The 21,771-nt window shown below is 42.2% G+C and overlaps 1 protein-coding gene across 1 annotated transcript in view; it reads left to right on the top strand.

Moving 5' to 3' along the window:
* The window catches only part of FCHO1 (FCH and mu domain containing endocytic adaptor 1), a 183,673-nt gene that overhangs the window by 93,316 nt on the left and 68,586 nt on the right, over window positions 1-21,771 (top strand). The window contains exons 18-20 of the mRNA XM_063455469.1: window positions 1,428-1,479; window positions 1,585-1,676; window positions 16,354-16,686. Coding sequence (XP_063311539.1) covers window positions 1,428-1,479; window positions 1,585-1,676; window positions 16,354-16,686 — 477 coding nt within the window. The remainder of the gene's footprint in view (window positions 1-1,427; window positions 1,480-1,584; window positions 1,677-16,353; window positions 16,687-21,771) is intronic.

The raw sequence follows: 21,771 nt of genomic DNA, 5'->3' as shown, positions 1-21,771 counted from the left end.
TCGGGGTTAAGAATGCACAAGCAATTTACACCCTAAATGGTAGTGAACTAGGGATAACCACACATTAGAAGGATTTGGGAATTTTTATAGACAACAAATTAGGTAGCAGTATGCAATGTCAATCTGCCGTTGCTAAGGCCAGTAAGGTTTTGTCATGTATAAATAGGGGCATAAATTCTCGAGATGAAAATATAATTTTGCCTCTTTATAAATCGCTGGTAAGACCACACCTTGAATATGCTGTGCAATTTTGGGCACCTGTTCTAAAGAAAGATATCATGGCACTAGAAAAAGTGCAGAGACGAGCTACAAAATTGATAAAAGGAATGGAGCATTTTAGTTATGAAGAAAGGTTAAAAAATGTAAATCTCTTTAGTTTGGAAAAACGGCGCCTGAGAGGTGATATGAAAACATTATACAAATATATTCGGGGCCAGTACAAACCATTATCTGGAAATCTATTCATAAACAGGGCTATACATAGGACACGAGGTCACACATTTAGGCTTGAAGAAAGGAGATTTCATCTAAGGCAAAGAAAAGGTTTTTTTACAGTAAGGATATGGAATTCTTTGCCTGAAGAGGTGGTTTTGTCAGTCTATACAGATGTTTAAACTGCAATTGGATAAATACTTGCAAAAACATAACATACAGGCATATAGTTTCTAATTAGTGGGGTAATAGCTGCTTGATCCAAGGAGACTGCTATTTTTGGGGTCAAGAAGGATTTTTTTTTCCTAGTTTGTTGCAAAATTGGAAGCGCTTCAGGCTGGGTTTTTTGCCTTCTTTTGGATCAACAGCAAAAGCATATGTGAGGAAGGCTGAGCTTGATGGACGCAAGTCTCTTTTCAGCTATGTAACTATGTAAGTCACAAAACAAATTAACACTTGTGACACTGAAGGTTTATTTGCCCAATGGCTGCAAGCCCTGGTTGCCCTTTTTATAGGTATTGTATGCAAAGCTGTTTTTAAACCATACATCATCTTAATGGTACAGATTCAGTCGGAAAGAATGAATTACGAACAGACTTTGCTTTAGTAAATTTCAGAATCAACAGTCTGGTTGGAATTTGCTTATTTTCATCCAATTTTTGCCCATTCTGACAAAATTCAGTGCCTGCCCCCCCTGAAGTTATCGTTAAGGCAAAGCTTACACTCTTTCTTAGCCATACAGAGTAAAACCAGCAATGGGCAGCTATGATAGGGCAAAAGTGGTCAGTTAATCAGTCTTATTACTGTGTACTGACAGCAGAACAGTGCCAGAGGACTCCAGACACTATAATCACTTAAGTGAGATGAAGTAGTTGGTGTCTCTTTAAATCCAGATGTGTTTGTCCAAATGAAGTGTAGGTGTAGTTGTCCAACAAGTCCCATGATAACTTCTGACACAACCATTTGTCTGATCCTTTTTTGTATTGTCACTACAGATAAAACTGCTGTAAATTACTCCAACACTCCGCCGTCCACATTAACCAGCAGGTATACAAATGTAAAATGAACATTTCTTTAGCTCTCCCCTTGTTAATGTTTTATTTTTATATAAGCACACTCTTGTTCTTGGTGTCTTCATTCTTTGTTCTTTAGTTGTGATGCAGGTTCAGTGAGCCGATCCCTCCCGTCGCAGGCTTTATTTGGTCCTCTACTGGAATCTGCTTTTGAGCCAGACCGGTTTACAGGTAACACGTTCAGTTTCAGTGACCTTGGGGTCTGTTTACTAATAGGCAAATTCTGTCTCTTTCATTCAGTTCCATTCTCTTCAGTTTGGCTGATAAAGGTTTACAGTTCTACTTCATTCACAGCCAACCAAATCGAGACTTCCTTGACTCAAAAGGGGTTTCAGTTATTTTCAAACTGATCATCATGTAGTAATAAATACTATAAATAATGTAGTACATACACAAACTAATTGTGCAGATATTGCAATTTTTCAAAACAAAGGGTGTATTGCGAAGGCAATAATTTTTTTTTATTTTTTTGGGGGGGAGGGTGACTGGTTAACCTTTGAACTTGATGGACTAAAGTCTTTTTTTAAACCTAGATTACTATATAGGTGCAACCTTTAACCCCTTAAGGACCAAACTTCTGGAATAAAAGGGAATCCTGACATGTCACACATGTCATGTGTCCTTAAGGGGTTAAATACATCTTATGCTATTGATCCAAACTAAGGCAATAAACCAAACTGAAATCAATGACCAATTGTGAAGCAAAAAGGGGAAATAAATTATATCTCGCCTCATATTTTACTCCTCATTGTAACTATATAAAACCATTTTAGAATGGTTTGTCTTCAGGATGAATGTAATTGAATTGTAACAGTTGTGTAAAACAAGAAAGAAAAGATGAAGACTAGAAAACGTTAAAACCTACATAAAACATGTTAAATTCATAGCAATCAAAATTTGAATCAATGAAGTGACTTATGCTTTTGAATGTTCCCCTTTTACTCATTCCGAGCTATTGTTTATAGAATAAATAAGCTTTAATATAACTGCTATCCTTTCATTACGGCAGTTGTATAACATCTGTTGCATCATTATTACTATTCAAGCTAAAGGGACACTAACGTTAAAGAAACACTATAGGAATACTAACATGAATTCCTAATGCTATAGCGTTCGCTTATCTTTTTAGATTCAGGGCCCTCTTAGAATGAATTAAAAGGTAGAATTACTCACTTGAAATCTTCGCTGCACAAATCATGCTGTGACCACCCCAGCTGATAGTGTCAATTCAAGCGTGGGAGGCTTGTGAGCATGCGCAGCGAATCGCCACACTGCCAGTTCGCATCTCGTCATGCATTGAGTCAGTGTTCACTGTCTCCATGCAGAGCTTGGAGGTGAAGTCTCTCCAGTGGAGGTCCGAGTGATTGCCAATTGGAATTGGCAATCATAGAGCAGTATAAACACTCCCCCCCCCCCCCCCCCCCCTTTTAAATTGTATTATGTATTTATTTTTTGAAAAGTCAACGTTTACGCTGTTCAGGCTCTAAAAACAGGCTATATGCACCAGAACCACTACATTTAGTGGTTATAGTGTTGCTTTAAGGAAAAATAAATATTTCATGTTTAGATTACTACTCAAAAAAGGGACAGGCTCTGTGTACCAAACCCACTTCATTAAGATGTGGTTTTGGTGCTATAATTGCCCCTTTAAGGTTAAAAACCTAGAATGTGACGGCAGATAAGAACCGTTTGGCCCATCTAGTCTGCCCAATTTTCTAAATACTTTCATTGGTCCCTGGCCTTATCTTATAGTTGGGATAGCCTTATGCATATCCCACGCATGCTTAAACTCCTTTACTGTGTTAACCTCTACCACTTCAGCTGGAAGGCTATTCCATGCATCCCCTATACTCTCAGTAAAGTATTTTACTGATCTTATTTTTAAACATTTGCCCCTCTAATTTAAGACTATTCCCTCTTGTTGTGGTAGTTTTTCTTCTTTTAAATAGTCTTCTCCTTTATAGTGTTGATTCCCTTTATGTATTTAAATGTTTCTATCATATCTGCTTGAGTCTTGATGGAATCTACTATGATCTGAGTGCTATGTCAACATAAGAGGGCTGTTGTTAAGCTAGGCTAGTATGGTTCTCGTACATATGCACTTTTATGTCAAGTTTTGTGGAGAATAAATAAACTGGAAGAAAATGTTTACTCAGAATAATTTTGTTTTTTATACTGGAATCCTTCATGGAGGCTTTGGTTTATGTCTGTGTTAGCATTCCACCACTTGTTTTATTATATACTTTAACTTTGTCATGTGACAACCATTTTAATATTTTCTGTAAAGCTACATTGACTTTGCAAGCCTTTAGCTGTTGGTTTTCCTAAGTAAGCACAAAATAAACACAAAAGCTTTTACAATGATAACACATAGGATAACACTTAGGAGTTTGAACAAACCCAAGGAAGCTGATTTTGCATGAGTTAGACATAGGTCATAGTAAAAACATTTTTTTTTTTTTTTTTTTTAAATGGCTCTTTATTAGAATAATTTTAAACTATAAAGCGAACGTTTCCATCTAATGAACATATGAACACATGAAATGTGAACTAAAGGTATAGTAGTTGGAATACTGAAAGACCCTATTGTCTTAGTTAAAATTTAGTTATCCTAGCAAAGGGAATGTAGAAAAAAGTCCTGAACTTCTAATAGACAAGAGTGTTTTACCCTGCCTATACATAGACAAGGTCTAATAGCCCTAAATATTCATCATGAGGGCTAAAGATGCAAGAAAATGGTACGGCGCTAGTCCAGGGGCATGTATACAGAACCAAAATATAATGGAGTCTCTCCTATAGTGATAAATAAAGGAGATCTGAAGTTTACCCTTACCCATTGAGGGTCTACCATGCCCACTATCAAACCGAATGGAAAATACTAAAATATATAAGAAAACCAAAAGAAACTAATAAGGTATTAACCAAACGAAGCCTACTGCCTGCATGAATTGGACTTACAGGAAAGTCAAACAATAAGCCACATCACAGTATATTCTGCTAAAACACTTCCTTCCCTTAAGACTTTTATCTTTAGAGTTGGACTTCCTCAGGAATGGCCAATAGCGTTGCCTATTGTTGACTGTCACTGAGGAATTCTGATGAAATGCGTAAGACTAAAAGTGTTTTAGATTTATAGTTTGTTGGATTTTTTTTTTTTTGTTTGTCTGTTGCATAATCCTTTCGTCTGATCCTTCCTTACTATCCTTGGTTGGAAACGTAGGGAAGTGAGACTGTCTTTCAGCTGTGAGATTCTGAATGTGTTTTTATACATTAAAGATTTCGGAAGTGCAATTGTAATTAAATCGTTTTTAAAACTGTAGCAGTATTTAACTATTTGTGGCAACATTTCCCTCTTTCTATATAAGCCAGTCTGGAGGTGTGCTATTATACAAAAAAGTGGTGCCATCAGCATGGCATGGTGATTTGAAAACATTGGAATGTACAGTGGAGTGCTTTCTAAAATGACTTTCCAGTGAGTGCAATTCATGCAGGCACTGGGCTTCATTTGTGTGGTTAATACTCTGAGTTTTTTGTTGTTTTTTTTAGTTTTTTCCCATTGGATTTGATATTGGTGTAGAGGACTGAGAAGAGTCCTGGGAAATCAAAGTATTTTTTTTGAGGAAATTGTATTTTTGTTTTCATTTCTATTCACTTGCAAGTGATTTTTCTACTATACCCACTGTATAAAGAAGCATACATTCTTATCGGCTCAGCTTACATACAGAGTGCTCAGAAAAGCACAAAATACCTTAGTATGCCAAATGAATATATCTAAAAACCAAAAGAGGAGAGAAAGGAGAACTAGTAGTAAGGTAATCCTAGTCCTGTGAATAAGTCTGCTGCAAATAATTAGAACACCTCAAAGAATTACCTATGTAGAGGAGCATTACAAATAACAATTGTATAGCGCTGCGGAATTTGTTGGCACTAAAAAAAAAAGAGGACTGGTGAGATTGCCTACTACCTCAACACCTAACAGACATGGTCAGGTGCTTACTGTAAAACCTCATATTACTCCTAAAACCTTGGCAAATAATTAGGGGAGGTTAAGTGCCTACAATACTACAGATTACCAATAACCAATAAATATGCGAACCGTGCTACTCCTAGTTTCAGTTCGTATAGTGAACCTGCATTGTTAATTTTATTTATCTCAACATTAACGTGTCACTGTAGTTCAAGCATGTCAAACTTTAAAATTTCATTGCGGCCCAGCAAGCCGCAAGTACATGCTTACTGCTGAGGCAGAGTAGGCACCTGCTCTATCCATATTGCAGGTGCCTACTCTGCTAAAATTTACCCGGCTGGGAGGAGAGGAAGCTGGTGGCAGTGAGGGAGTGCAGTCTGTTCTTCCTGCTCCTCACTGCTCGCGTGTGCCCTCTGTGGTGATGCCAGGTGCCGGAATATGATGTCATTCCGGCCCAGCATCACTAAACTGCATGTGTGAGGAGCATGGAGACCTCCAAAGAGAAGATCCCCACAGGACCCCAGGGAGAGGGCCCACACCAGCTCCGAAAGGTAGGGAGCAATCAGAAATAAATAAAATGATTCGGGAGTGTGTGCAAGAATGTGTAAATGTGTGTGTGTTTTAGTGTCTCGGTGAGTATGTGTTGATCAGTGTTTCGATGGCCGCAGCTGGCCAGTGGAGGACCTGAAGGTGCACGGAGGCACGCAACGCCACATCACATTCCGACGTGACGTCAACGTGCTCCACCTTCACAGGGTTTCAAGGAGTAGCGGGATGATCCGCTTTGACACAGGGTGAGGACTGCGCCATTGGGGGTATACTAGAGGCAAGACTCCGGAGTCGCATACTGGCGGTTGTAATGTAAGTGGAGTCTGCTTTTTTTTTTTTTTTTTTAAATTCTTTATTTTAGGCGTGCAGTGTTAAGTACAATAATTTGCCATGACATATAACAGGGGTTACAATGGAAAGAACAGTGTGCTAACATATTAGTTCAAGATGAGCTGCACTTTTTTTTTTTTTTTTAGAAGGTAAAACAAGCGTATTCACAATGAGACATTACATGTGCTGTAAGGCATTAAGAACAACTTAATAGTTACGTTTGGTTATGGTTAGGTTTGGGTGCTGTATAGTCTAGTCTAATAATGACACAAGAAGTGTCCCCATACATACAGGTAATTAAGTTTAGCTAGTAACTGTGGGTCAAATTAGCAGGTAGGTTTGGTTAGTTATGACATTACCGCAGCTGCAGCGTTTACAGTGGTTTCACAATACATACAAATTAGGTCGGTTCTGTCGTTTAAGCAGCTTCCTCGGCAGTAATAAGTCTACCGTATAAGCAGGCTAGGTCGGATATTGCATTAGATCGTCACTGAAGCTTTACTATTACACTCTGTTAAGCATATGTAACTAATATACGAATGTTAGGTCTGATAGAGGCACATAGAGACAGAAATAGTCCGTGGACCAATTATCCATAAATACATATTAGTTTCGTGCCTTTTTTCTTGGGAAGCGTTGGAGAGGTTGCACATTTGTGCAAGAGTTAGTATTATAGTAGCAAGACGTGGCATACAGTTGCGTGGAACATTAAAACCTGGGTTAACATGCATCAGGTAACAAGGCTAAGAACACGAGGCAAAAAAAAAACACATTGTTTAGTAGACTGACATTGCCTACGTTGCTTAGTCATCGGTACATTGTGGTTAAATTGTGCACGTTCTAAAGTAGCATGTATTATATTAGTTTAGTGGCACTGTGTGACGGTTTTGTATAACGCTAGGAAACTGATATGTTATTTTAAAGCATGGAGACATCTGGTGAAGAGAGCCCTGGATGTATAAGGGAACTAGCGGGCATAATCGTGGTTAATATTAGTGGGGCCGGTATTGAGACATCATACCGTTATGTATCGCTGGTTAGTCGGCTTATTTAGTGGGGGAGCGTTGTTGTGCATCTTCGGGGGAGTGGAGGAAGGGAGGGTAAGGGGGGGGGAGAAAGGGGGTAAGGGGGGGAGGGAGGGGTGATCTGTGGTGTGTCGACATGTTGGGGCAGTGTTTGTCCCGTCAGACCCAGTCAGTACCATCCGTAACATAGGGTCTGATCAGAATGGCAAGTCCTAGCTTTGCCGTGAACATTGTGTGGTCTTCGCTGGGTATCGATGGGTTAGTGTTAGCTTAATGTGTTGTGTGCGACAGGGGTCATGTGTCTTGGTATTTGGGGGGGTGGACGACCATGGCTGGGTGTATGTGTCAGCCAGAGTATGTATACTTAGGTGGGGGTTTGAAATCTGGGTTGAGGCCCTTTCGGAGCATTTGATAGAGTCCTGAAAGCTAGAGTCTCTAATTTACAGTCCCTTGTCAGGAGGTGGTTTCACCGAGGCAAGTGGATCTTCAGGTCGGTAGTTCGTTTCTGTGCTGTACCGTGTCCGCCTTCAGGTGGTGAGCGCCACATATGGATCAGGCGTGCCTCTTGTTGGCACGAACGGGATGGATCTCTCCGGGTCCCATGAGAGTCGTTGGGGAGTTGCCCTCTCAGGGTCTGCCTGAATGAGGGAGTCTGGAGGTAGACCCAGCGCTTGTAGGAGCGGGGCTGCGTCGTCTAGTTCCCGGATTCGGTGGGAGACTGGTCCCAGCTGCACAGTAAGTATGTGTGTCGTTTGCCATCTGTATTTAAGGTCCCGTTGGCGTAGAAGTGTGGTGAGTGGCTGGAGGGAGCGCCGCCAGGCCAGGGTGTCTCCCGAGAGGTCGGCAAAGAAGCTTACCGCCATTCCTTCAAACTGGTATGGTGTTTTGCCCCGCAAGGCGGCTTGGACCGCCATTTTATCCCTCCTGGTTTGGAAGGCGAGTATAACGTCTCGCGTGGCTTCGGTTGGTGCTTTAGGTGGTTTTGGGATTCTGAAAATGTTGGCGAGGGCCATCTTGTTAGCCTTTGCGGGTGGTAGTATTGTGGCAAGTAGACGCTGGGCCACCTGTGGTAAATCTGTATCGGGGATCGTTTCAGAGATCCCTCTGATTTTCAGGTTGTCTCTTCTTCCGGCATCCTCCTGCTCCGCCATCCGGTGTTCGTGTAATTTTTGCTGCCGTTGGAGATCTCTTACAACCTGTTTAAGTTCCCCAAGGTCTTGAGTATTGGTGCCGGTTGTGCATTCGAGTGCAGTTAGGCGGGTCGTTAGACCCTTCAGGTCGCCCCGCAGGGCCGTGATATCCTCACGCAGGTCTTTGTGATGGCCTGCAAGCAGCCTCGTGAGGACCGCTACAGTCACTGGCGCGGTGTCCGGACTGATGCTAGTCGGCTGTGTCGGCTTACTCAGTGTGGGGGCTGGCAGACATTCATCCCCGGATAGATCTTCAGAAAAGTCGGAGCAGCCTCCGTGGAGCGCCGCCATATTGGTCTCGTGTGCCTCGCGGGCCTGTCTCCACATGTCCCCAATTGTGAGTCCCGGAGTGGGTTTTTCTTTGGGAATTCTTTTCGATTTTCGCCCCATGGCACTTAGGGGGGGATTAAGTGTCGTTTTTTTTGTAGTTTGAGGGTTTGCAGCCCGGTTTGTTCCGTTTTTCTCGTTTTTTGCCACAGAGCTCTCAGTCCATGCGGCCGTTTAGCTCGGCAGTCAAGCTCCGCCCCCCCCTTTTTTTTTTTTTTTAAACCGGGGCAGTGGTGTAGTAGATGGGGTGCTGGGATTTAGTATAGAGGATGGGGTGCTGGGATTTAGTATAGAGGATGGGGTGCTGGGATTTAGTATAGAGGATGGGGTGCTGGGATTTAGTATAGAGGATGGGGTGCTGGGATTTAGTATAGAGGATGGGGTGCTGGGATTTAGTATAGAGGATGGGGTGCTGGGATTTAGTATAGAGGATGGGGTGCTGGGATTTAGTATAGAGGATGGGGTGCTGGGATTTAGTATAGAGGATGGGGTGCTGGGATTTAGTATAGAGGATGGGGTGCTGGGATTTAGTATAGAGGATGGGGTGCTGGGATTTAGTATAGAGGATGGGGTGCTGGGATTTAGTATAGAGGATGGGGTGCTGGGATTTAGTATAGAGGATGGGGTGCTGGGATTTAGTATATAGAGGATGGGGTGCTGGGATTTAGTATATAGAGGATGGGGTGCTGGGATTTAGTATATAGAGGATGGGGTGCTGGGATTTAGTATATAGAGGAGGGGGTGCTGGGATTTAGTATATAGAGGAGGGGGTGCTGGGATTTAGTATATAGAGGAGGGGGTGCTGGGATTTAGTATATAGAGGAGGGGGTGCTGGGATTTAGTATATAGAGGAGGGGGTGCTGGGATTTAGTATATAGAGGAGGGGGTGCTGGGATGTAGTATATAGAGGAGGGGGTGCTGGGATGTAGTATATAGAGGAGGAGGTGCTGGGATGTAGTATAGAGGAGGAGGTGCTGGGGTTTTTTTTGGGGGGGGGAGGGGGGTTTGGGTTTTTTTTTTTTTTTTTTTTAATTTACTGTACTTTTCCAAATAAACAGAAGTTTCTATGAAAATGTAAGTGGATTTTTTTTCCAGCCCGTGCTAACCTTTGAGTTTGACAGCCCGTGCTAACCTTTGAGTTTGACATACTTACTGTAGTTAAACAGCTTATATAGTAAGATATGCTACTACATTAGACCCCTTTCCTAGCTGATATGAAGCTGCTTGATTATTTTTCTCAATCTCTATGTCTGGGTAAGTAACATTTCCCACAATTAATACTCAACTAGCTATGTATCATTTTAAGTCTGATGGTGACATCAGCTTCTGAGTGTCATTAATGAATGTTAAATCATGCTGTTCATTACATGCCAATAACTGTAATTCTCCTGAGTTGCTTGCCAGACATCTACAATTTCTAACTATCTTTAACCCCTTAAGGACACATGACGTGTGTGACACGTCATGATTCCCTTTTATTCCAGAAGTTTGGTCCTTAAGGGGTTAATTTTGAACACATTGTTAAATAGCCCTTTTGAGTTTTGTTATTGTAGCACCTCCTTATCTGTGCTAACCTTGCCTTTCCCTTTTCAATATGTTATCAGATAAAACTCTGTTTCAACCCTTCAGTAGCTTTTAATTTGTCTGCCCTTTACCCTCATTTCCATTGTAGTTAGAAAAACTCCTCCCAACCTCTAGACATCCATAGCAACCCCGTCATTTTAGAGATGCAGGTGTTTGCTTATTCGTATATCTGCCCCCTTTCCAAATTGTTTAAAATGGATGCGTGCACGCGCTGAAGTAAATCACACCAGACACAAGGTTTCAGGTTGATGGAAAACTTTGGAATGTTTAATCAGGGGGCAGGGAGCTTTCATATGCAGAAAGCAAGATAACAGACAGAATACATATTTAATTGGTCGAGAGTTAAGTGTCTTATCTAATGCCCTTCCTACAAGGGGTGATGTCACCAGCATTCTAGGTGAGACGCTCTCTGGAAGAGACGCCATCTTAGCACATGACATTCCTCACATTCTTTACACGATGGGAGGGGGTGTTTCTAGCAGCCATTTTGAGCAGTTAATGAACACTGGATGGGAGGGGGTACTCCAACAGCAATTCTAAGTAAATAGACATTTTACTTATTTTACATGTTACTGTTAATTTACGTCCACAACACAGTCAGTTGTATAGACTTTACCAATCGGCCCCTTTCTCCAAAAAAGTTATTTCTCAGCTATGCATTACCCTCCCTCATGTAATGCATGGTTATGTAAAAAATTCAGATGCCTTTGCCCTAGGCTAGCATTCTTGTGTCCTAAAATTATTTTTTATTATTATTATTATTATACTTAAAGGATCACTATAGGGTCAGGAACACAAACCTGTATTCCTGACCCTATAGTGTTTAAACCACCATCTGGGCCCCTCATGCCTCCATACATATTGCAAAATCTTACTGTATTCAAGCCTGAAGCTGTAACTCTGCTTGTTTTGTCTGAGGCAAACCACATGCAGTCTGCTGACATCATCAGAAGTGGTAGCCTGATCCAATCACAGTGCTTCCCCATAGGACTGGCTGAGACCGACAAAGAGGCAGATCAGGGGCAGAGCCAGCATGATTCAAACACAGCCCTGGCCAATCAGCATCTCCTCATAGAGGTGAATTGAATCAATGAATCTCTATGAGGAAAGTTCAGTGTCTGCATGCAGTGGGAGGAGATACTGAATGTTTGGATGCATTTTAGGCAGCCATGACCCAGGAAGGATCTCTAACATCTATCTGAGGAGTAGCCAGTGAAGTTATCACTAGGTTGTAATGTAAACACTAAATTTTCTCTGAAAAGACAATGTTTACAGCAAAAAGCCTGAAGCTGTAGTTGTTCTGGTGACTATAGTGTCCCTTTAATTCATAAAGGGTCAACACATTCCACAGCACTGTTATTGGGTACAATTTTTGCAAGTAGAAAGACAAAAGGTACAATACAGCTAAGAGAGTATACAAAATTTGACAAATAATACATGAGAATTTGATGGCTTTATTAAATTTGGAACTTACTTTTTACATTAATAGAAGGGATAAACAGGTGGTGGGGACTGGAAAGGTGAGAATGCTGTTAATACAGCGTGAGGTGAGGGCATTTTTTGGTTAAGCAGAATACTTTAGTTACTGAGTGGACTGGCCAGTTCCCCTGAACAATAAGTGTTTTAAAGAAATGCAGACCAGGGGAAAGTCTGACCTCGTGGGAAAGTGCATTCCAATGGGTTAGTGCTACACGATTATTATGACATATATATACTTAGATATCGAATAATATATTAATACAATATACCATATATACTCGAGTATAAGCTGACCCGAATATAAGCCGAGGCCCCTAATTTTACCCCAAAAAACTGGGAAAATTTATTGACTTGAGTATAAGACTAGGGTGGGAAATGCAGCAGCTACTGGTAAATTTCTAAATAAAATTAGATCCTAAAAAAAATATATTAATTGAATATTTATTTACAGTGTGTGTATAATGAATACAGTGTGTGTATAATGAATACAGTGTGTGTATAATTAATGAATGCAGCGTGTGCGTATGAATGCAGCGTGTGTGTGTGAGTGCAGTGTGTGTGTGTGTGTGAGTGCTGCGTGTTTGTGTATGAGTGCAGTGTGTGTGTGTGTGTGTGTGTGTTGCAGAGCCTTGGTGGGGGGTGGGCAATTTTATTATTTTTTTTTATTATTTTATTTTTTTATATTATTATTTCTTGTTATTATTTTTAATTTAATTATTATTATTTTATTATTATTATTATTTATTTATTTTTCGTCCCCCTTCCCTGCTTGATATATGGCAGGGAGGGGGGCTTTCCTTCCCTGGTGGTCCAGTGGCATTGGCAGTTCAGTGGGGGGGAGGGGGGCTGTCAGAGCTGTAACTTACCTCTCCTGCAGCTCCTGTCAGCTCCCTTCTCCTCCGCGCCGTCCGGTCAGCTCTTCTGTCAGCTCCCACTGTAAGTCGCCGCGGCTCTCGCGAGATTTACACTGGGAGCTGACCGAGGTGCTGAACGGACGGCGCGGAGGAGGAGGGAGCGGACAGGAGCTGCAGGAGAGGTAAGTTACAGCTCTGACAGCCCCTGCAAATTGCCATAATACAGACTATTGACTCGAGTATAAGCCGCTCGAATATAAGTGCTACACGATTATTATGACATATATACTTAGATATCGAATAATATATTAATACAATATACGGTACATTTTCTCATTCATACAAACATATGCAAAGACTGCTAAGGCACCAGAGTCATTCTGGGTTTTTGCAATGGATTATCTCATCTTTCCTTATTGAATCACTTATTACCAATCTCCTGTCTGCCTTTCCTTGCTCTTCCCTGTGTATTGGAAAAATATATTGCCTTAGCTGAAAAGTCTGTGTTCTCGCCATCAGTGTTATAGCTTTTACCGTATGCTGCTGTAGATTAGGTAATGCAGTTACAACAATTTTAAATAAAAATGTAAAAGTCAAGGGTTGTATTAACTGCTTCTTCCTGCATTTCTACTCTCTTTCTGTACACTTGCTATCACAGTAGAGATTAATTTTTAATTATCTTTAAAGTGACACTAAGTTAGACGTGGCAAGTGAGTCCGATAGGAATACACAGATTATAGCACACCCAGTGACACCACACTACGTCTGAAGATGTATACCCAGTGTTATATACAGTAGAAACACACCGTACGTAGTGCAAGTAATCATATAGGGAGATAAAGGGGATATATATATATATATATATATATATATATATATAATTTGCTTTTTTAATTTTTTTTATAACTATTTTGATCTAGAAGTCTGATATTTTGAAACCGCTAAAACAAATGTGAGGAAGGCTGAACTTGATGGGCACAGGTCTCTTTTCAGCCTATGTAACTATGTAATCTTTTAATTAAATGGTTTATTACATTTATGTGCTGCTGTCATGGCTGCCAGATATTGCTGGGCAACTTGCCTCAAATGTGTTCCACATAGCCTAGGCAAACTTCCCAACATTGGCATGTATGAAATATGGACAAGGGTGGTCAGGCCTATGGTGGGCATGCCAGAGATACCACTTGCATCACTTGTTATCTCCAAATGAGCGAGTTTGCATTAAAAACAGCATGTAAGGAAGGCCATACCATCATATGTGGGGATTTTAATTGCACCCTAAACGCAGAGTTAGATATTAGATGGGAGAGGGACAGAGTGCCCACATCTGTTGCCAAGGTTCTTAGCTCACACTTTTCCAAATTAGTGTTTGAACATGACTTCTACGACTCTAGCCCCACTATGTACCCCTCAGAGAAAGATTTTACGTATTTCTCTCAGGTCCATATGACCTACTCGTGTATAGACATGTGCCTGGTAGACAAACTGACACTGCCAAACATAGACAAGGTGACAATAGGTACACTAACTTGGTCAGACCATGCCCCGGTTACAGTCACATTTCGGTCCCTTCACCCGGCTAGGAGGAGAGGAAAGTGGAGACTCAATGATTGGCTGCTAGACGATACTGCCACATTGTCAGCACTCACTACGGCGGCTACAGACTATTTCATAGACAATACGACTGACTCACTCCCCCTACATTCCATTTTGAGAGCACACAAAACTGTGATGAGGGAAATGTTAATTTAATGTGCCTCATGACAGATGAGGAACAACGCAGAACCACAGGCCCGCTTGACACAGGAGCTGATAGCACTTGACACATAAAACAAAGTAAAACCATCTAAGACTTTTAACAAAACAAATAGATACAATACAAAAGGGGCTTCATACCCTATTGATGCTAGACACAGAAAAGCAGATGGGGGCGCTTAAATTGAGGTACTGTGTACAGGGAAATAAAGCCAGGAAAATGTTGGCAAATAAACTCAAAGCAAAATATATTCAATCTAAAATCCCTTGCATCCAATCAACCCAAAAGGTTAAAATATATAACCCCCTCTGACATTGTCAACAAACTAGCAAAATACTACAGTACACTTCACAACCTAGATGACCCGACGACGCACCAACCCACCCAGGATTCTATAGGGCACTTTCTTAATAAGACAGCCCTCCCACACATAAAACAGCAACAGAGTGACATATTAGACAACCCATTCACGGAGGAAGAGGTCCGTTTAACGATACTATCATTACCAAAACACAAGGCACCATGGCCCAGACGGGTTCTCTAATTACTACTGTGTCAAACTGGAGCAGGTACTAACCCCCTTCCTCACTAAACTCTTTAATGAGATTAAAATCAAGGGATCGATGCCCACAGACACACTACCCAAGCCAGGTAAATCCCCCACGCTTTGTGAAAACATCCGTCCCGTCTACCTCCCAAACTCCAGGGCCTGGAGGTCTTGTGGATGGGTCTAAAAAAAAATGATGGCTCTACCACACTTGTTATACTTATTCCGCACTATCCTCCTAATGCTACCAGATATCTTAGTAAAGAAATTCATGTCTCTGTTTAACGCATATATCTGGAAGAAAAAAACACCAAGAATAGCTAGACAACTTACGTCAGATCGCATAGGACAGACTGTAACAGGAAATACTACTAACAAACCGGCATAACGTGTGGCGTTCTCCATTTTCCCCAAACTACATCCCCCCTCTTCCCTCCCAAGTTTTCTTTCACGAGAAATTTAAAATTGTACACCATCATAACTCATGTGAATAAATAGAAGAGCTAATGGTACATACGTGGGATGTCGTAACAAAATGGGTAGAAACTGAAAGAGCTAGGATGCAGTACATGTCTGGAGCGACGCTCTTAGAGTAGAAGAACTTTAAATATGCAATTATCCGAAGACGTAACCACCCTGCGGGAGTATTCGTATCCTTGTATGTAATTTGCTGTGGTTACACTGTTAACCCTACCTTTTGTTGAAAATCGATAAAACGTGAAAGATTTGCACACACACACACACACACAAAAAAAGGTCTAAACCCACTCAAATACATATTATTAGGTTGTGAACATGCTAAACAATGTGTAGTTTTAATATGGGATACATATTAACTGTGATGTGTCACACTATGTGGCAATTCACCTTCGCATTGCTGTTAATTGGTGATGAAATCTTCCCCCTCCCTTCTTTATTTTCTGTATCCACATTTAACGTTAATTTTTTTGGAGGGGGTGAAAATCTCCATATAAAAAAAAAAAGATATTTGGGAAAAAAATGGCATGTAAGGCCAACTGACTGTCTTCCTGGCCAGCTCCAATAAGGGATGCACAGAGCACTTCTGAAGCGTTCTATACATAGGCTTAATGCCATGAATTGAATTGATATGCAACAAGCAGTGTTAATTTCTACTTGTCCCTAAATTCAGAAGCATTCAGTTTTGTGTGTCTGTGCAAATTATTTATTGAATAGAGTTTTCATCTAGTTATACATTGTTTGTTGTGCTTTCTATCTTTAGGGTATCCTGCATACAATCTCACCTCCAGCCCATCTCCATTTTCTTCCTCCTCCCCTGAGAATGTAGAAGACTCTGGTCTGGATTCTCCCTTTCACCCTTTTTCTGGACCGTCACCAGATTCTAGACCCTGGACTCCTCGGGATGACTCTTCACCTGGTGATTCTCTTCTAGCTCCCACTTCTTGCTCAGACTCTCCAGCAGATCTTACTACTGTTATGACATCTGAAACACAAACCTCTGAAAGCAGAGAAGCCTGGGAGGAAAAAATAACAGCCCCTAGTCCTCCAGTCATACCAAAGCTGGGAAACCTGGACTCTTCATCCCCTAAACCTGGTAAATATTTCTCAGCATAACATCATTATAGAACTTAGAATTTATTTATTTTTTTATGCTTGCCAAGAAGCTAAATCTAAACCCATTTTGTAAGTTTGTTTATTTTATTTTTCTCTTTTTCCCCTCATTTTGTTTAACCCCTTAAGGACCAAACTTCTGGAATAAAAGGGAATCATGACATGTCACACATGTCATGTGTCCTTAAGGGGTTAAATTAGTTTTCCCTGTAATTTTGGGAATAGTCTCAAATTTGAATAACTGTGATTCTACCATAAATCAAAGGGCACACATTCCAAAATGATGGGGTGCTTCCAACCCTATCATCCCCTGCATGCCTCACACTTCATCAAGGGGGAGTGTCATCAGTGAAAGAGGGAGTGTCATCTGCCAGTTTTCAATTGGTCTTTTGTTATGTATTTCAGTAATGGGTTTTCATGTGCATTTTGCTGTGTTTAGTTATAACCGTTTGTGTCAGTTATGCTTTTGATATGCAATATGTTTTGTGTTTTCCTTTTAACTATACATACAACAGGGATATCAGACATACAGTCAACATGACAAGTGTGGTATGCTAAGGACATGTATTGACCAGCACAACTCTAGTGCTGTGGTGACGTTTGAGCAAAGCACGTCTAGGCCTGGCTGGTGGGTGGGTGCATGCACAGAGTGCAAAATGCCAGGACATTCCTAAGAAATGTAGTTCCTTCCAAACACCAAATTACCGTTTTAATTTCATGAGTCAATATCTTAACCATAAACTTCTGTTTTGTGATGTAATTCCAGTAAAATACAAGTTTAGCAGGCTAAGATTGCCACAAGGCATATGTATGTATATGTGTTTGTAGTATCAGTTAGTTAATTACACGTAGCTAAGATACTGTTATCACTGTACTGACCAGGTGCAGGAATGTAAGAACTGGAATTACGCGTCCCTCTCCTTTGTATCAGATGAGCCACGTGGTTAGACCGGATGGATGAGTTTAGACTCTATTCATTAAATAGGTTAAGGGTATGTGTGGGTGTAGTTAATTGTGGGAGGAGCTACAGTGCTATATAAGGAATGTACTCTATGTATTCAGTACTCAGACTTTGCTGTATTTTGGTGACGCTAGTCCCTCTGAGTCCCGATCGGTGATCCAATAAAGAATCTCTTCCTTCCTGAAGAAACCTGTGTCCATCTCTCTGTGCTTGGCTTCCGTCAGTTTCTCCGGTATCATTTGGTGCATTGGCCGGGAAGCTCATCGTTCAACGGTAGCTGAGAGGCAGAGGCGTGAGACGGTCTATCTTTGCCCACGTTCTCTACGGCTGCACCCCTGAACTTCTGCGTGGACCTCCCTTCGTCTCGGCGCCACTGGTCTGTTGTCCAGGAGATCATCGGCCTCTACGTGAGAAGTGCTGGGGTGTCCCCGTCGATGAGTGTGAACTCAGGTTCAGGAACGAGGAGGTAAGACAACTGCTGTTTTAGACGGCAGGACCCGCTAGGGGTATACCGATTGTGCGGTAGGCCCAAAGGGGTTTTTGAATCTGTATCTGCCCCCTCTGTCGGAGGGAAGGAGCGAAGGCGCACCGCTCGATCGAACGCTCTTTAGTCAGACCGTTTGATTTGGTTAGTCAGGCGGGGTCCTGGTGTAAATAGCCCTAGCCGGACACCGGTGTCTTGTCTAGACTAGCGTTCTAGGGTGTATATTACGTTCGCTAGGTCGGAGGGACCGGGAGACTAAGCGGCGCCTGTGTAAATTCGGTTCGCTAGTTCTCATCCTATCTGGGCTAAGTGGGAAGGCGTGTAAATTTGGAACCCACTAGACTTTTGATAGTGCGACTAAGAGGCGCCTGTGTAAATTCGGTTCTCTAGCTCGCTATATATGTGGTGATTGGGCAGTGTGGCTAACCAAAACGGGTGTATATAGTTTTAGGTAGTCCATTCAAGGTACTGGCCAATAGTTTAGTTGGGAATTGTAAATGTGTTAACGATTGTTTTAGTAAAGTGTATATCTTGTTAGATAGCGCGAGCTCAGCCGTCTAGCGAGAGTGTTAATAGTGTGTTGCTGTATTATAGTGCACGGTACCATAACCCTGTATATTTACTGACATTATATAATAAGTACTAATCATTGTCGTCCATTGCATGTTTAACACCATAACCACTAATAATTGTATTGTGACCTTAACTTGTGCTTTGACCTATGCTAACCGTACTGTAACCGCTATTTGTAAAAGACGATGTTACTGGGTGTGTTATAGACGGGTAATTCGTATATAGAGAATTATAGCGTGGGTGACTGTGTAGTTACGCCAAAGGGCATAATATTGATTATATAGTGACTGGTGTAGCAGCTGTGTGTGTACGGGAATTCCCTGAGTGTTTATTGTTATGGTGTACGTTTCACTTGGTAACCATACCACGTGGTGCTGTTGCCAGAGGAAACGGGTGTGACTGTTGAATAGTACGCGTGTATAGTAATCGTTGTCGACGACGTTCCACTGTTAAATATGGGCGCGTCGCAGTCAACGATTCCGGATCCCTTAGGATGTATGGTTAAGAATTTTAAAAAGGGATTCAAAGTTTGTGATTTTGGGGTTAAGATGTCCCCTGTACGTTTGGTCACTTTGTGCACTAGGGAGTGGCCTACTTTGGTTGCGGCATGGCCGCCACGTGGCAGTTTGGATCCAACTCTGGTACAGCGCTTACACGTGGCTGTATCAGGTAGGCCTGAACTTTACGGCCAGTTTCCTTATATTGATTGTTGGAGACAGGCCGTAAATGACTCGCCAAAATGGCTCCGGACATGCCACGAGGAACAGTGTCGCCTCATGGTAGCTAGGACTTGTTCGTCCACTAGGGCTGGTGTTAGGCCCATTTTGGACACGCCCCCTGAGTCCGAGATCCCTTTGCCGCCCCCTTACTTTCCGGTAAGAGGAAGTGACGCAAATACAGGAAGTCCTGTAACCCTTCCCTCATTACCCTCATCCACTTCCGCTTCCTCCTCCAGTACAGGATCCACCCCCCCTCGTACTAAATCTCCCCTTCCGGAACCAGAATCCACCCCCATTAGAAACGAATATCCTGATTTGGCGCCACTTCAGACTTCCGGTCAAGCTTCATCTAGCTCGGCTCGAAGTGTTTTATTTACGACCTTTTCCCAAAACCGACCTCCCACATCCCCATACCCTATCTCTCCCCGACCGGAACCCATGACTGACGCCTCTCTACGTAGCCCCATCCAAACCCGACAGTTGACTGGTGCCCAACAATTAAAGCACTATCAGATGCCTCTTCGTCTGAATCCCGGGTCAGCTTATATCGATGCCGCAGGTCAAATGGCACACGCTGACCCAGTCTTCGTATATGTCCCATTTACCACAACCGATATTTTAAACTGGAAGACCCATAATTCCTCGTATACTGAGAAACCACAAGCTATGACTGATCTGTTCACCTCAATAGTACAGACGCATAATCCGACATGGGCTGATTGCCAGCAGTTACTAATGACTTTATTTAACAATGAGGAAAGGACAAGAATAAATCAAGCAGCCATTAAATCATTAGAGGATAGAGCCCGTGCTTTGAACCAAGCCAATCCAGCAGCATGGGCCGCGACACACTATCCCAACACCGATCCCGATTGGAACGTAAATGGTGCTGATATGGTTCAACTCAGAGCCTATAGAGACGCTATAATTGCTGGCATGAAAGCCGGAGGAAAGAAAGCCATTAACATGTCGAAGACAGTTGAGGTGATCCAGAAAAGCGATGAAGCGCCCAGTGTCTTTTATGACCGATTATTGGAGGCATACCGCTTGTATACCCCCTTTAATCCGGAAGACGCAGACAATTCCCGAATGGTTAACTCCGCCTTTGTCAGCCAAGCATACGGAGATATTAAGCGCAAGCTACAAAAGTTAGAAGGGTTTGCAGGTATGTCCATCACCCAACTAATGGAGGTAGCAAATAAGGTCTATATGAACAGGGATACAGAAAGTAAGAAAGAGGAAGAGCGCAAGATGCGTAAAAAGGCTGATATGCTAGCGGTAGCGATCGCAGGCGTAGATAAACGGGGCCCAGATAGAGGCAATAATAGATGGAGTAGGGAGCCTTTGAGTAGGGATCAGTGTGCGTATTGCAAGGAAGAAGGGCATTGGAGGAACGAATGTCCGCAAAGAGAGCAGTACGAGAGAGACCAACCCAGGGCAGGCTACGGAAACTTTAGAGGCAGAGCGAGAGGTAGAGGAGGTCCCGGAGGGAGTAATGGTTATAGAGGGAGTAATGGGAACAGAGGAAGTGTTAGGGAAGACAGGTATATTCCAGCAGCGCAAAGGTCCCGCGATAGAGAAGGTAGGGACTTTGTAGGATTGGCTGACACTGTCATGGAGGACTATTGATACCGACCGGGCTCCATCCCCCTTGGTCGAGCGGAGCCTATGGTCGATGTATCAATAGGGGGGAAAAGGAGTGCGTTCATGATCGACACTGGTGCTGAACATTCAGTGGTGACTAATCTAGTTGCTCCTCCATCTGGAAGGACTATTACTGTGATAGGAGCAACTGGAAGAAGTGCTGAAAAACCGGTTCTTAAAAGTCGACTCTGTACATTGGGAGGCCACGTAGTAAAACACCAATTCCTTTATATGCCTGAATGTCCAGTCCAATTGCTGGGACGTGATATGCTATCAAAATTACAAGCGCAGATTACGTTCCTACCAAATGGAACAACATCCTTAAAGTTTAATGGACCTTCAGGTATTATGACTTTATCCGTACCAAAGGAAGAAGAGTGGCGACTTTATACAGTGTTGACTAGCCAAAACCCTAGGAGTGATGAGACATTGTTTAACATACCAGGAGTTTGGGCAGAGAACAACCCACCAGGACTGGCCCGCAATATTCCACCAATAAAAATTGAACTGAAACATGGGGTTTATCCAGTGAGCCTAAGACAATATCACATTCCGCAGAAGGCTAAGAAGAACATCCAATCCTATCTGGATAAGTTCATACGGTATGGTATCCTAAAATTCTGTACTTCCCCCTGGAACACCCCATTGCTGCCTGTTCAAAAGCCCGGCACAGATGAGTATCGACCT

The sequence above is a fragment of the Pelobates fuscus genome, chromosome 5 (assembly GCF_036172605.1).
Source record: "Pelobates fuscus isolate aPelFus1 chromosome 5, aPelFus1.pri, whole genome shotgun sequence".
In the NCBI taxonomy this organism is placed as follows: Eukaryota; Metazoa; Chordata; class Amphibia; order Anura; family Pelobatidae; genus Pelobates; species Pelobates fuscus.
This window is presented reverse-complemented; position numbering and strand designations above follow the sequence as displayed.